General features: G+C 46.0%; 1 protein-coding gene across 1 annotated transcript in view; it reads right to left on the bottom strand.

Moving 5' to 3' along the window:
• Positions 1 to 16,518, bottom strand: part of frmd3 (FERM domain containing 3) — a 241,215-nt gene that overhangs the window by 47,040 nt on the left and 177,657 nt on the right. Inside the window, exons 11-12 of the mRNA XM_067982208.1 lie at positions 5,280 to 5,354; positions 234 to 302 (exon numbers count right to left, since the gene is read on the bottom strand). Coding sequence (XP_067838309.1) covers positions 234 to 302; positions 5,280 to 5,354 — 144 coding nt within the window. The remainder of the gene's footprint in view (positions 1 to 233; positions 303 to 5,279; positions 5,355 to 16,518) is intronic.

Below are 16,518 nucleotides of genomic sequence, written 5' to 3' on the forward strand. Positions count from 1 at the left end.
TCAGCCAAGGAAGGTGGGTGGCATAGGGAGACACAAGAAAGGCTTGAGGGAGAAAATACCTGAAAAGGGCAGAGTCTCACCTCCTCCCAAAAATGAATTTAGCCAAACTGTAATTGTAAACAAGTTACCCATTTTGTTTCTAGTGTCTGAGTGTTTCCAGAATTACTCTCCACTCTAGACACTCGGTTGCTTGGTGATAACAGAGTGACAGATGTGCATTATTTTGCTCTTACCTGTGAACTTCAGGAGGGGTGCGCTGAATTTTGGAGCTTGCTTCTATAACTTCTTTGGCAACTCTCCCACTACAATCAACAAGATAAACATGTTATTTTGTTTATGTAAATGTCTAATTTCTTCTTTTGAAAATGATGAGATTTACTTGGTAAAAGATTTTCAGAAATCCAATACAGTGTAACTGCTGTCTACACAGGACCATGGCCCCGATATTACCAGGGAGGCGGGTTGGCAGCGGGGAGGAGCGACTGGGCGCGTGGGTAACCCTCCCAGTAAAATCGGTGGGTTCCCCACGCGATCGCGATTAAATTGAAGCCACTTACCTTGGCTTCCAGGTTTCCTGTTGGAAACCTGCGCAGTGGGCAGACTGCGCACCCGCATCACAGGCTGTCAGCTGGAGGAGCCCTATTTAAAGGGGCAGTCCTCCAATGCTGCTCCTGCAGAAAACAGCCAAAATTATAGCATGAAGCAGCCCAGGGGAAAGGCTGCTCCCAGGTTTAATGATGCCTCACTCCAGATCTTATTGAAGGGGTGAGAAGGAGGAGGGAGATCTTCTACCCGGGAAACGGGAGGAAGTGGCCTGCCTCTGCCACCAAGAAGGCCTGGCTCGAGGTGGCAGAGGAGGTCAGCAGTACCAGCAACATATCCCACACCTGGATACAGTGCAGAAAGTGCTTCAATGACCTAATTAGGTCAGCCAAAGTGAGCACACTTACTCATTCTCCTACACTCATACTTCCACATCACCGCCCCCACCCCACAACTCCTTCTGCATTGCCAACACTACACTATCACATCACTCCTCACACCCACTCAAACCTCATCCTCAACTTACCTGCACCTACTCACCTCCCCAGTACTCATCCCAATCCTCATACAATCTCATGGCTCTGTCTCATACTCTCCCTCTGATGCATCTCTTTCACGGTCACCCTCACCCAACCTGCCACTACCTCTGCTGCAGCCACAGGGGATGCATCACGTATGAGTAGTAGGAAGCATAAGGCAAAGGTTTCGTGAGCACAATGGGGATGCACAAGGGTGTTTGACGGTTTGTCATGTTTTTTATTTATATTCGATTTTGGTTCAATTCACATTAAATATTATATTGTCACCACTACTGCCACGTCTTGGCCATTCTTGACTGGCTTGTGCAATAAGTCCCTTTCATGAGGTTCTCCATTAACACCCACACTTGATGCCACCCATTGGGTCACCCTACAGTGGGTGTATGTGTAGTTGCACATTTTGTGCAGGTGCCTGTGGCGCAGCACTGTGTTGTGGAGCTCCACGTGGCGGAGGTGGACGGCGTGCCTGGCGAGGCTGGTGATGTTGCTCGTCCTCGGATGAAGTGATAAATGCAGCCATGGCGCCCCCATCCTGACGGTGTGAGTTTGAGGGAGTCTGCAAAGTAGGTAAATGTGTTTGCACAGCAGAGTTTAGGGTATAAACCAATAATTTTGAGTGGAAAGACAAAGGTGTTGCAGCCAAAACTTTGTCTGAAGTGACAGAGTGCCCTGCTGCAATGAATGAGGTATTCCCCCAACTTTCAAAAAATCCTTTGCATCTCCACTGGCTACTGACTGAAACATGTCTGCTCCAACAGGGAATGTTTCCCACACCACTGGAAACACGCTGAGGATCCATGAAAATTGCACTCCTGCCAAAATCTATCAATGAGGTCTGTCAAGTACCTCAACTAGGTAAGTAAGTGTTTAAATTGTCATCCTGCCGGCTTTAATTGCCGGTGGGAGTCCCGGGAGCTGCGCGCGCACCCGAACGCATCACTGGGGAACCCGGAAGTGCGCCGGTTGGAGCCGGGCTCTGGACCCACTCCGGGATTCCCCGATTTTACGAGCCCTCCCTCCCCGCCCCCAACGCACCTGCTTGGCCATCCTAAAATCGACCCCCATATGTGTTGTTTTTTTTTTATTCGTTCATGGGATGTGGGCGTCGCTGGCAAGGCCAGCATTTATTGCCCATCCCTAATTGCCCTTGAGAAGGTGGTGGTGAGCCGCCTTCTTGAACCGCTGCTGTCCGTGTGGTGAAGGTTCTCCCACAGTGCTGTTAGGTAGGGAGTATACATTCCTAAACAAAGCAACTTGTACTAGTTCTACCCCACCATCTACCTACTTTCAATTATTAAAACTTGTGCTTATGAGTATTTCCCCAAACAGTCACAGGTGTTAAACCAGGTTTTTAAATTATTACCATTTTTATTTAAATTTTCTCCCCATAGCTCCTGAAAGCACTACACCGTGGTACGAATCCAGAGGTGTTATCAACATCACGGCTGAGCCTGATTCTTTCCTCGGCTGACGTCCATTCATCCACACTTTCTAATAGTGATCACTGTATAGCATTCGGGAACTCTAGCTGTTTTCCAGGCCAAGGATGCTGATGTCAATTTTAGCAGTCCTACCACCATGGTGCCTGAGATAAACTCAAAACAGACCAGTGACCAAACTTAGGACCACCCCCATATGTATGGATTAGCACTACAGTGGGGTTACTATTTATAAAAACATGGATTTGGTCCAACCCTAGAAACTGAAAAATGTTGTAAAAAGTACTATAAAATAATCACACACTCAGCAAGTAAATGAACCACATGCTGTGGTACTGAGCTATAATGATCACAATCATAGATGAGGAAAGCCATTCAACCCATCTTAAGCCTTTCCATCCAGAAAGAGCCTACAGTCCCTTCATCACAGCATTCAACTGATTTTATAGTTTATTCGCCACTATGCAACCTAGAACTCCGCTCTATATGTTAGTTTCTCTTTGTGTGAAGAACTTCCTAATGTCAGTCTTCAATTTGCCTTTTACTAGCTTGAACCTGTGTTCCTTTGCCCTACTGTCATTTGAAGTAGTGTTCTGGATTTACCTCTTCTATACCATCTTATTTACCTCTATAAGTTGACCTCTCAGTTCTCTCCTTTAAAAGCCAAAAGTGTCAGATTTAGCTTAGTGGTAGCACTCTTGCCTCAGAGTCAAGTGGTCATGGGTTCACTCCAGAGAGTTGAGCTCATAATCTAAGCTGAAACCTCAGTGCAGTACTGAGGGAGTGTTGCACTGTCAGAGGTGCCATCTTTGGAATGATATATTAAATCAAGGTCCCATCTGCCCTCTTGGGTAGCAATGCCTAAGCAAAGGCACCATTCGAAGGAGGCGTTCTCCTGGTGTCCTGTTCAACATTTTTCCCTCAACAAACATTGCTAAAAACAGATTACCTGGTCATTTACCTCATTGCTATTGGTGGGATCTTGCTGTGAAAAAATTGGCTGCCATGTTTACCTACATTACAAGAGTGACTAGATATCAAATGTTATTAGTTGGCTGTGAAGTGCTTTAGAACGTTCTGGGGAAGTGAAAGGCTATATAAATGAAAGTTCTGTCTTTCAAAAAGCCCATGTTTCTCCAGTTATTCCTGAACCTCAGTTCCCTGTTGCTAAGGATCAGTCTCCTAACTCTTCTCTGAACCATCTTTAGGTCTTGTGTTTTGATGACCAGAATGGGACACATTACTCAAAGTGTGTTCTGACCAAAGCATTAAAGATTTGTTGCAACTTGTAGTCTACTGGTTTGGCTATATAATTCAGCATTCTATTTGCTCTGTTAATTTCTGTTCTAAAATGATTGATGAAAATCAGCCCCAACGTGTCCAAAGTGATGTGCCGGTGACATGGCCGGGGACATGGTCTCAAGAGTTCCCACTACTGGCCCAGTGTATCAGTGGCGGTCAGTGGGCAGGCTGGTGCGAACAAATTTCTAGGCCACTATTTCTAAGTTTCTTCGCCCTTATTCTCCACACTCCTCAGATCACCTTGAAACCCTGATGCATCCCTAGAGTATTATTTGGCAGCCTTTCCAAATTCCTATTATACATAAGTGCATTCTCCCACTGAGCTCTTGGATTTTAGTCCTCACAGGACAGGTCTGGCTTTTAACTATCCATCTACTCATCAAGCTAAAGAAGTTTCTTTGACTCCCTCTTGCTTCTACGCATAATGCATTTTTCTAATGCCCTTTTAGCCCTACCAACATTTAGTCATCCTCATTTGATATTTGTTTGATTCCAGACCCTAATTTCTTTTTGTTGTCTAATGTCTTTCAACCACTATGGTTTTGGTCTTGCTGTTTTTCCTTTTCTCAGAGATATAGCCGTGAGCTGTATGCCCTGAGGTATGACTTGTACCAGAAGAATGAATATGGTGAAAAGCAGCAAAGTCCATCTGACTTCAGGATTATCAGAAATGCACCAAGGGGATACTGTGGATTGGTGGGCTAAATAGACCAAAGATCTTCTCCTGCCTGAAAGTGTTATTCTGTTACTATGTCTTGTGGTTCACAGGTGATAACTGACTGGTACTAATGTATCCTTCTTTTGTCTTTCTCTCTTATCTTCTTTTTCTCTCCTTTTACTCTGTTCCCTCTTTTTCTGTATTTTTCTTCCTCTGCTCATAGCCTACCTGGAAATGAGACTTGTGAGCATTTTATCTCCATAAACTCTTATTTTCCCTTTCTCTCTCTAGTGACAAATATGCTGAGAATTACCAGCACAATTAAAATAGGAGATCTTAATCTTCAGGTGGGAGGACACAATCTCCCATATGAGTCTTCCAACAAATCAGTGAAAGTTAACAATCATTCTAAGTATCCACTATTCTCTAAATACCATGTAGTATACTGTCTATTTCCCGGTTATGTCACAAGGAAAAAGGAAAAACCTTGTAATATTATGTGAGATACATGTGACACAAGTGCTTCAGTTGTATGCCATCATGTGAAATCATGAGAACCAGTTAGATGCAAACTGATGATACTGATTGTGGGAATGATTGGCAGATTCCATTCTCAGGCAACTCTGGGACTTCAACGTGTGGTCACAGAGTTCTGAAGCAAGCAGTTTAGCTGCATGTATGGCTAGTCTTCCAGTTATTATAAAAGCCATAGGTTGCTAATTGAATTTAGGACCTTAGGGCAAAATAATAGTGCAGAGAATTTGTTGAAGCTATTTTGACATAATAGAGAGCACTCACCTGAAACGAAACCTCCTGCCTTTGAAAAAGATGTTGCTGCTGGAGACAGTCTTGATCTGACTGGATTTTGCATACCTAATAATAATGTGAAAAAAATCATTAGTGTTTGGCATTTTGACAAAAGGATTACAGAGGAAAATCTATGTCCACAAAATGTATTGAATAATACATCATGGCCGAGGTTTTCTGCTTCTGCACTTGTCAGCCCATGATTTTCCTGTATATTAAAATCATTGGGGGGAAAGCTACAGACTGTTGAGTTCACAAAGTGAATACCCCAGCCCAGGTGTGAATTATACAATGACTTCAAGCAGCATGAAAGGCTACAGGGAGTATTCCCCCATCTTTCTCCGAAAAAAATATAGTAGCAAAAATGTTTTTTTTAAGCTATCAGATAATACCGTCATCGCAGCAGCCTCACAGACACCCACCAAATTGGCTCTCCTTTCCTCCTAAGCCACTCCATGATGTGACTTATGTCATGTGTACACTGCAGAGCAGCTCCATTCAGTACAATTGAAGCTAGCACTGCAGGCTGGCCTTGATGCCTATGCTGGGGGAAATTTTCCACTTTGGCGCTCTCAGCCGGGAATGCATATCTGCAAATTACACACCCCCATCCTCTGATTTTCCAACCAGTAATTTTAATGGCAAGAAAATTATGCGTAATTTTGCAACATGCGCTCCTGCATGCACCAGAGGTGCAAAACCTGAAACTTCAACCTTCAATATCTGCAAACAAATGTTACAATGGTTTCAGTAAAAGTAACGTAACAGGAAAATGTTCATATCTACCCTCACACAATTTGTTGGTCACCTGGGTATATTTTCATGTAACTATCATGCAACTTTCCCCATGGTGTTTCCACAAAGTATTTGAATTCCCCACCATTTTCATATAGCACTGCAGTCACCTGCTTTGAAACAGGCCTTTTCTCAATGAGTGCTATAGAGTTCATGCTTAACTGTTGAATCAAGCTCATGATGTACATATTTTAGGCATGAAATGAGCAGTGTGATTTGAGAGCATGGCCTGTTCTGCCGATCACAATATTTCATCTCCTTTAAATGACAGAGAAGCACTTGTCTTTATTCTACACTCTGGTCTTTGAACATAAGAACATAAGAAATTGGAGCAGGAGTAGGCCAATCGGCCCCTCGAGCCTGCTCTGCCATTCAATAAGATCATGGCTGATCTGATCCCAACCACAAATCTAAAGAACACAAGAAGTAGGAGCAGGACCCGGCCACACAGCCCCTGGGCCCTCTGCGCCACCCACAGGGCATTGACCGATCCGAACTCAGCTTCATGTCCAATTTCCTGCCCGCTCCCCATAACCCCTAATTCCCTTTACTTCTAGAAAACTGTCTATTTCTGTTTTAAATTTATCTAATGATGTAGCTTCCACAGCTTCCTGGGGCAGCAAATTCCACAGACCTACCACCCTCTGAGTGAAGAAGTTTCTCCTCATCTCAGTTTTGAAAGAGCAGCCCCTTATTCTAAGATTATGCCCCCTAGTTCTAGTTTCACCCATCTTTGGGAACATCCTTACTGCATCCAACCGATCAAGCCCCTTCACAATCTTATATGTTTCAATAAGATCGCCTCTCATTCTTCTGAACTCCAATGAGTAGAGTCCCAATCTACTCAACCTCTCCTCATATGTCCGCCCCCTCATCCCCGGGATTAACCGAGTGAACCTTCTTTGTACTGCCTCGAGAGCAAGTATGTCTTTTCTTAAGTATGGAGACCAAAACTGTATGCAGTATTCCAGGTGCGGTCTCACCAATACCTTATATAACTGCAGCAATACCTCCCTGTTTTTATATTCTATCCCCCTAGCAATAAAAGCCAACATTCCGTTGGCTTTCTTGATCACCTGCTGCACCTGCATACCAACTTTTTGATTTTCTTGCACTAGGACCCCCAGATCCCTTTGTACTGCAGTACTTTCCAGTCTCTCGCCATTAAGAAAATAACTTGCTCTCTGATTTTTCCTGCCAAAGTGCATAACCTCACATTTTCCAATATTATATTGCATCTGCCAAATCTCTGCCCACTCACCCAGCCTGTCTATATCCCCTTGAAGGTTTTTTATGTCCTCCTCACTCTCTACTTTCCCTCCCATCTTTGTATCATCTGCAAATTTTGATATGTTGCACTCGGTCCCCTCCTCCAAATCGTTAATATAGATTGTAAAGAGTTGGGGACCCAGCACCGACCCCTGTGGAACACCACTGGTTACTGGTTGCCAGTCCGAAAATGAACCATTTATCCCAACTCTCTGCTTCCTGTTTGATAACCAATCCTCCACCCATGCCAGAATATTACCCCCAATCCCGTGATTTTTTATCTTAAGTAATAATCTTTTATGTGGCACCTTGTCGAATGCCTTCTGGAAGTCTAAATACACTATGTCCACTGGTTCCCCTTTATCCACCCTGTACGTTATATCCTCAAAGAACTCAAGCAAATTTGTCAGACATGACTTCCCCTTCATAAAGCCATGCTGACTTTGTCCTATTAAATTATGCTTATCTAAATGTTCCGTTACTGTCTCCTTAATAATAGACTCCAAAATTTTACCCACCACAGATGTTAAGCTAACTGGCCTATAATTTCCAGCCTTCTGCCTACTACCCTTTTTAAATAACGGTGTTACATTAGCAGTTTTCCAATCTGCCGGGACCTCTCCTGAGTCCAGGGAATTTTGGAAAACTATCACCAAAGCATCCACAATCCCTACTGCCACTTCCCTCAAGACCCTAGGATGGAAGCCATCAGGTCCAGGGGATTTATCCGCCTTGAGTCCCATTATTTTACTGAGTACCATCTCCTGAGTGATTTTAATCGTATTTAGCTCCTCCCCCCGTAGAGTCCCCTGTTTGTCCAGTGTTGGGATATTCTTAGTGTCCTCTACTGTAAAGACTGAAACAAAATATTTGTTCAGCATTTTTGCCATCTCCATGTTTCCCACCATTAATTTCCCGGTCTCATCCTCTAAGGGACCTACGTTTGCCTTAGCCACCCTTTTTCTTTTTATATAACTATAGAAACTCTTGCTAGCTGTTTTTATATTTTTTGCTAATTTCTTTTCATAATCTAACTTCCCTTTCTTAATCAATCCTTTAGTTACTTTTTGCTGTCTTTTGAAGAATTCCCAATCTTCTATCCTCCCACTAAGTTTGGCTACCTTATATGTCCTTGTTTTTAGTCGGATACTATCCTTGATTTCTTTACTTAGCCACGGATGGCTGTCATTTCTTTTACACCCTTTTTTCCTCAGTGGAATATATTTATTTTGCAAGTTGTAAAATAACTCCCTAAATGAACACCACTGCTCATGTACCGTCTTACCCTTTAATCTATTTTCCCAGTCCACTTTAATCAATTCCGCTCTCATACCATCATAGTCTCCTTTATTCAAGCTCAGTACGCTTGTTTGAGAATCAACCTTCTCACCCTCTAATTGGATATGGAATGTAACCATGTTGTGGTCGCTCCTTCCAAGGGGATCCTTAACTAGGACATTATTAATTAATCCTGACTCATTACACAGGACCAGGTCCAAGGTTGCCTGCCCCCTTGTAGGATCAGTTACATACTGCTCAAGAAATCCATCCCTGATGCACTCAATGAACTCGTCCTCAAGGCTGCTCTGCCCAATTTGATTTGTCCAGTTAATATGATAATTAAAATCCCCCATAATTATGGCTGTTCCCTTATTACATGCCCCGACTATTTCCTGATTAATACTTCTTCCAGCAGAGTTGCAACTATTAGGAGGCCTATATACTACGCCCACGAATGTTTTTTTCCCCTTATTATCCCTTATCTCCACCCAAACTGTTTCATTATCTTGATGCTTTGTCCCAATATCATTTATCTGTATTACAGTGATTCCTTCCTTTATTAACATAGCCACCCCACCTCCCCTTCCTTCCTGCCTGTCCTTCCTGATTGTTAAATACCCTGGCATATTTAATTCCCAGTCGCTGTCACCCTGCAGCCATGTTTCTGTAATGGCCACAAGATCATACCCATACGTAGTTATTTGTGCCGTTAACTCGTCCATTTTATTACGAATGGTACGTGCATTCAGATAAAGAACTTTCAAATCTGTTTTGTGACGCTTAGTTCCTGCTTTTTCCTTTTTTAACACTTTACCTATTACTCCATACCTTCTGTCCCTTCCTGTTACGCTTTCCTCTCTCTCCCTGCTCAGGTTCCCAACCCCCTGCCACTTTAGTTTAAACCCTCCCCAACAGCACTAGCAAACACTCCTCCTCGGACAGCGGTCCCGGCTCTGCCCAGGTGCAGACCGTCCGGTTTGTACTGGTCCCACCTCCCCCAGAACCGTTTCCAGTGTCCCAGGAATTTGAATCCCTCCCCCTTGCATCATTCCTCTAGCCACGTATTCATTTGAAATATCCTCCTATTTCTACTCTGACTAGCACGTGGCACTGGCAGCAATCCTGAGATTACTTCCTTTGAGGTCCTATTTTTTAATTTACCACCTAACTCCCTATATTCTGCTTTTAGGACCTCATCCCCTTTTTTACCTATATCGTTGGTGCCTATGTGCACCACGACAGCTGGCTGTTCGCCCTCCCCCTCCAAAATGTTCTGTAGCCGCTCCAAGACGTCCTTGATCCTTGCACCAGGGAGGCAACACACCATCCTGGAGTCTCGGTTGCGGCCGCAGAAACGCCTGTCTATTCCCCTTACAATTGAGTCCCCTATCACTATAGCTCTTTCACTCTTTTTCCTCCCAGAGCTACCCGTGGTGCCAGGAAGTTGGCTGCTGCTGCCTTCCCCTGATAAGTCATCCCCCCCAACAGCATCCAAAGTGGCATATCTGTTTGAGAGGGGGATGGCCACAGGGGACCCCTGCACTACCTGCCTGCACCTCTTACTCTTCCTGGTGGTCACCCATTCACTTCCTGCCTGTATACCCTTTACCTGCGGTGTGACCAACTCGCTAAACATGCTATCCACGAGTTTCTCTGCATCGCGGATGCTCCACAGTGAGTCCACCCGCAGCTCCAGCTCCGAGATACGATCGGTCAGTAGCTGCAGGTGGACACACTTCCCACACACATGGTCGGCAGGGACACTGGTAGTGTCCATGACTTCCCACATCTTGCAGGAGGAGCATATCACGGGTGCGAGGTCTGCTGCCATGACTTGCCTTAGCTTAGTTACCCCTTTTAAATTACGTTGAAATTAGAAAATGTTAACTATACTAGGGACCTAGGTTCACTAAAAAAAAAACACTATCTGCTATAAAACCTGCAGATCTTCCCTTTCTTATTACTTTACTTACAGTAAAATGGTAGAAATACTCACCTGAACCTACTCACCAATCAGCTGCCTCCTCTGTGCCGCGTCACTTTCTGACTGGTGACGTCACCCCGAACTGCCGCTGGTCTCAGAGTCTCGCTCTCAGAGCAAGCTCTGGTCTCGCTCTTTCCCACCGCTCACCGACTGAACTCTCGCTCTCTCCGCGCTGTTTATATCCCCGCTCTGGTCTCGCTCTCTCCCGCCGCTCACCGACTGAACTCTCGCTCTCTCCGCGCTGTTTATATCCCCGCTCTGGTCTCGCTCTCTCCCGCCGCTCACCGACTGCTTTACATCTCAGAATCATTAAGTGTGTTCTTCAAAGGTATTACTTACAGAGTTCCATGAAGAGACTTATGTAAGAAATGCCATAATTACCATTCATCTAAATGGAGAAACAGTGATGAAAAGTAATCATTCTGGATATTGTCCTCTTAGCTATTGAAATGATTTTGAAATATCTCAGCATACATATCAACCATCAGCTATTTAAGCTAATTGTCAGCTTTAAAACCCCCCCCCTGGGCAGGAACAGTGCATGTAAGGGCTTAAAATCGGGCAAATTGATTTACCAGCACGAGGTCATCCTGTTCTCACCCAGCACCATTTTCTCTTTGCCGACGTTCAAGTCAGCCGAGACTCCAGCTACAAGTGGGGAAGGCCTAATTGAAATGTAAAAGTCGTGGCTCGGTGACATCATCAACATTACAACACTATTTTAACTAGAACTCGGGGGTAGGCCTGTTTGGTGGCAAACTCTCCAAAGAAACCTGGCGGGAGGCAATGGAGGGGCCAGAAGAGCCCAAAGCAAGTTTCATTTTTTACTCTTCAGGAGGATTCGTTGGAGCCAGGAAAAGGAGGAGTGCTGCTCCTGGCCCCGGAAGGAATCCTTGGGCCTCCCCTGTCCCTGCCTTCTCTCTCCCTCCCCATACCAGCATGTGCTTGGAAACCCCCGCCCTCAGCATTTACCTTATGCCAGGGATCATTCGCATGGGTCCCTGGCGGTGTGCAGCTCCCACCTCAATTCTCACTCCCACTCGCTGGGAGTTAGCATGTGCAGGAGGGTTAGGGGTGGGTATTTTGAGAAAGAGGGTTGATGATGGTTCTGAAAGGGAGGGGGGCAATGCCCAAGGAGAGGGAACCATATACAATATCAGCCAGCATGGTTGAGGTCCCTTTATTATCTTGGAGCAAGTGACGAAAGAGCCCACACCACTTACTTTATAGTAGTCAGCATTCATGGTGTGCATGGGTAAATATGAAGAGTGGCATTAATAATCAACAAGATCATAACAGAATAACACCCCAAATCAGGAGGCAGTCCATCAGATGCACCTGGGTTATTCAATTTGAGCTCCCTGTGCCTGATCCTGGAAACCACATTTTTGTGTGCTTTACGTTTTTAATGATTTTAATTTTCAGGAGAAAAAAAAAGACTTTTTCAACAGGTTCAAAAAAGCATGCTGCCAAGTTTACCTAAAAGGGAAGGAACCTGCCGTCCTATATATGACTCCAGTCCCACACCAAGGTGGTTGATTCTTAACTACCCTTAACCACTCGGTTGTATTAAACAGCTACAAAGAATAACAAGAATAAAACTGGATGGACCCGACAAAGGCACGCCCAGCTGAGTCAATCCTGGAAAGTCCTCCTCATCAACATCTGGTGACTGGTACCAAAGTTGCCACAGATTAGTCACGCAACAGCCAGACATAGTCATACTCACAGAATCATACCCATCAACCAATGTCCCAGACTCCTCCATCACCATCCCTGGGTATGTTCCGTCCCACCGACAAGACAGACTCACGAGAGGTGATGGCATAGTCAGGGAGGTGTGGCCCCGAGAGTCCTCAATATTGACTCCGGGAGCAGCACCAGGCATACCTGAAAATGAGGGGCTAACCTTGTGAAACTACAACACAGGACTACATGCATGCTAAACAGCAAAAGCAGCAAGCTATAGTCAGAGCTAAGTGATCCCACAACCAATGGATCAGAACTCTGCAGCCCTGCCACATCCAGTCATGAATGGCGGTGGACAATTAAATAACAGGAGGAAATGGCTCAACGAACATCCCCATCGTCAGTGATGGTGTGTCCAGCACGTGCATGCAAAAGACAAGGCATTTGCAACCATCTTAAGCCAGAAATGCCGAATGGATGATCCTCCTTGGCCTCCTTCTGAGCTCCCCACCATTACAAGTACTAGTCATCTGCCAATTTAATTCACTCCACTTGACATCAAGAAACAGCTGAGTGCACTGCACACAGCAAAGGCTACGGGCCCCAACAACATCCCGGTTGTAATGCTGAAGACCTGTGCTCCAGAACTAGCCGCTCCCCTAGCCAAACTGTTCCACAACAGCTACAGCACTGGCATTTACCCAACAATGTAGAAAAATGCCCAGATATGCCTTGTCCAAAAAAAGCAGGACAAATCCAATCCAACCCGGCCAATTACTGCCCTGTCAGCCTAATCCCAATTACTGCCCTGTCAGCCTAATCCCAATTACTGCCCTGTCAGCCTAATCCCAATTACTGCCCTGTCAGCCTAATCCCAATCGTTTATAAATACCTTTTTGGCCTTTATCTTTTTATTGATATTTCTAAGGATGCAAATTTGTTCAATCTACAATGAGAAGTCCTTCCTTTCTTTTTATTTAATCTTTTTAGATAATAAGTAGTACTGATTGCGTGCTGATGTACAATGTAAATTCCTTTGACTTCTCAAATTGTGCAACGCAATAGTTAATTTTATACAATGTGATGCTACAGAATAAGCAGGTCGATATATCTACCAATTCCAACGTAAAATACATTTTTTTAAAAATAGCATCACTAAGAACAACCACCATGTCGATTTCTACACCTCACTTTCACTTCAGGGTCAGGAATAGCCGAATGTCAGAATCTCTGAAGCAGAATTTAAGGCAACAGGTCCTGGGAGATTCTGGTCTCTCTGTGCCAGAGACATGGGTTATGATTTTAATATGCCAGCAGGATGGCAGCAGGGGGGGAGGGGTCAATCGGCACACGGGAAACCCAGAAAAAAAATCCCTACCTTTCCCCACACGATCGTGACTTAATTGGTGGCCCTTAACACGGCTTCCGGGTTTGCCATCTGAAAGTTGCACAGCCGGCGGACTGCATACCCGCATGACCTGCTGTCAGCTGGAGTGTCTGTATTTAAAGGGCCAGTGCACCTATGGCTTTGCTGGACAAACAAGGAGCTGCAGAATGGAGCAGCAGAAAAGTAAGCCAGCTCCAAAATTGAGTGACCCTTCACTTGAGGTGCTGCTGGCCAGGGTGAAGAGGAGAAGGGGAATATTTTACCCGGCAGACAGGAGGAAGTACCCTGCCTCTGCATCCAAGAAGGTGGCAGAGGAGGTGACCAGCAGGAGCAACGTCTCCCGCACTTGGATGCAGTGTAGGAAGCGCTTCAATGACCTAACTAGGTCAGCAGGATTCTCCTGCATTCTGTGGTACAAATCAACCCCCCCACCAATCTCACATTCTGCTCTGCCAAGACTACTCCATCACACCCACTTAAGGCTTACCTTCTATATGCACCAACTTACCGTCACTTCCTGAGCACTTCCTCACCTCCCCATTTGTGACCCCACCACTACCACTCACCCCAGTCCTGATCCAATGTGATGTATCTGTCTGATACTCACCCTCTGATGCATCTCTTTCATGGTCAGCCTCACCCAAAGCAATGCATTCATCGGCTGACCACTTCACCCTCATTCACTCACACGTCTGTACTTTCTGCCCCTGTAGGAGAAGAAAGCTCAGAATGCACTGGAGAGGGCAAGGATTGGAGGGGGGGGCCGCAACTAATAATGGTCCTCACAGAGGTGGAAGAGGAGGCCCTGGAGATCAGCCGTACCATCGAGTGCCTGTCCCTCGGGGATGCTGAGACTGGCACCCCACAAACGTCTGGTTGCAGAAATTTAACATTCATCACACACAACATAAATTGATGTTAACAGTGCTTGACATGTTGAACACCTCAGTATGCTCATTGCAACATGACATCTGTGATGATTCTTAATATTGCCGTCTGTTCTCTTCTAGGCCCTTCAACGACTGAAGTGACACGAGATGGTGATTCCACAGAGGAGCTCCTGGCCTCTGAGGGTGCACCGTCACATCTTAGTGACCCATCCACCAGCGCAGATGGGTCCTAGCGGTCAGTTAGTTTGGTTGGCACCCAGTGAGTCACCACACACAAGTGAGCATGAGCAGACACTGGTGGCAGGGACAGCTGTGGAGAGTCTGCGTCGGTGGGCGCACTCCTCTCCAGGCTCTGCTTAACTGGATGCAGATGCTGAACTCCGGAGCCATCCTTTAAATGATTGAGGGACAACAGCACATTTGCAAGGTACTGGAACAGGTGCCAGGCACACTCTCCACAATAGCCCAGAGGATGGAGGAATCCACCAAAAGCATTAGTGGATTGGTGGTGCAGGTAAGTGTGGGAATCTCTGCGATGGAGAGAATGACAGCCTCCACTGAGATTCAAGTATGGCTCACAAATGAGTCCCTTCAAGCCCTGACAACAGCCGTGCGGACTCAGGGCGAGCTACGGTTTGCTGCCTTAAACAGGCAGGCAGATGCATTAACATTGGCCTTACAAGGCATACACATGTCCTCCAAGCTGTTGTCCCGCAGAGTGCTGGGAGTGATGGGGCCCTGGCCCAGCAGAGGGAAGATAGCAAAAGGAGCCATAGAAGTGGGGACTCCACTCAAAGCGCTCCCACGTCTCACCCGTTGCCCCCCTCTCAACCAGTACCCGCAATGCTGCCTCCTCTCCAGGTGGCCGAGTCTGCCCCTGCACAGTTGCAGGTGCAGCAGTCTTTGGAAGGGCCATCATGGGCTCCAAAACCCAGAGGGTATAGACCTAGAGCATCTCAGCAGTCAGGGCACGAACATGAGCAACTACCTCTGCTACAGCCTCGGGGGATGCACCACGTAGAAGTAGTAGGAAGCGAAAGGCTAAGGTTTTGTAATCACAAAGGGTATACACAAGGGTGTCTGACACACTGTCATGTTTTTCATTTATATTTGTTTTTTGTTAAATTCACATTCAATGTTAGCATTCTCACCACTACTGCCACGTCTTGCCCATTCTCGATTCCCTTTTGTGATAGCGCCCTTTCATGTACTTCATCATGAACGGTGAGACTTGATGCCACCCAGTAGGTGCATTACAGTGGGTGTATGTGTAGTTGTAGGACTGTCTTGTGCAGGGGTGGGGGGGGGGGGAAGAGGGGGGCTGGTGTTGGCAGTGCTCGTTCCAGGTGGTCTGAGGACTGGACTATCCTCACTTTGCAGATGTCCTTATGATAATCGGTCAAATATTAGTGACTCCCTGGCTTAATTTATTTTTGTTAAGTTTAGTAAACAATCTAATAAATCGAGACGTGGCATGGCAGCTCAGATCGGTTGAATGCATGGCCTGTGCCATGTGGGAACTCCAGGACGCTTACTGTGTCCTGGACAACCACAGATTCAAGAAGTGTCATCAGCTGCAGGAGCTCGAGCTCCGGATTTCGGAGCTTGAGCAGAAGCTGGCGTCATTGCCGTGCATCTGGGAGGTTGAGAGCTACGTGGATAGCACGTTTCAAGAGGTGGTCAGCCCGCAGCTTAAGAGAGTGCAGGCAAAGAGGGACTGGGTGACCGCCAGACAAGGAGGACCAGGCAGGTAGTGCAGGAGTCCCCTGAGGGCATCGCACTCTCTAACCAGTATTCAGTTCTGAATACTGGCGAGGGAGAGGGTTCCTCTGCGGAGTGCAGCCAGAGCCAAATCCACAGCACCATGGATGGCTCAGCTGTATGGTGGGGAGTGGGGAGGGGGGTGTGGAGAAAGGTCAGGAGGGCAATAATGAT

Source organism: Heptranchias perlo, chromosome 4, assembly GCF_035084215.1.
Source record: "Heptranchias perlo isolate sHepPer1 chromosome 4, sHepPer1.hap1, whole genome shotgun sequence".
Lineage (NCBI taxonomy): Eukaryota > Metazoa > Chordata > Chondrichthyes > Hexanchiformes > Hexanchidae > Heptranchias > Heptranchias perlo.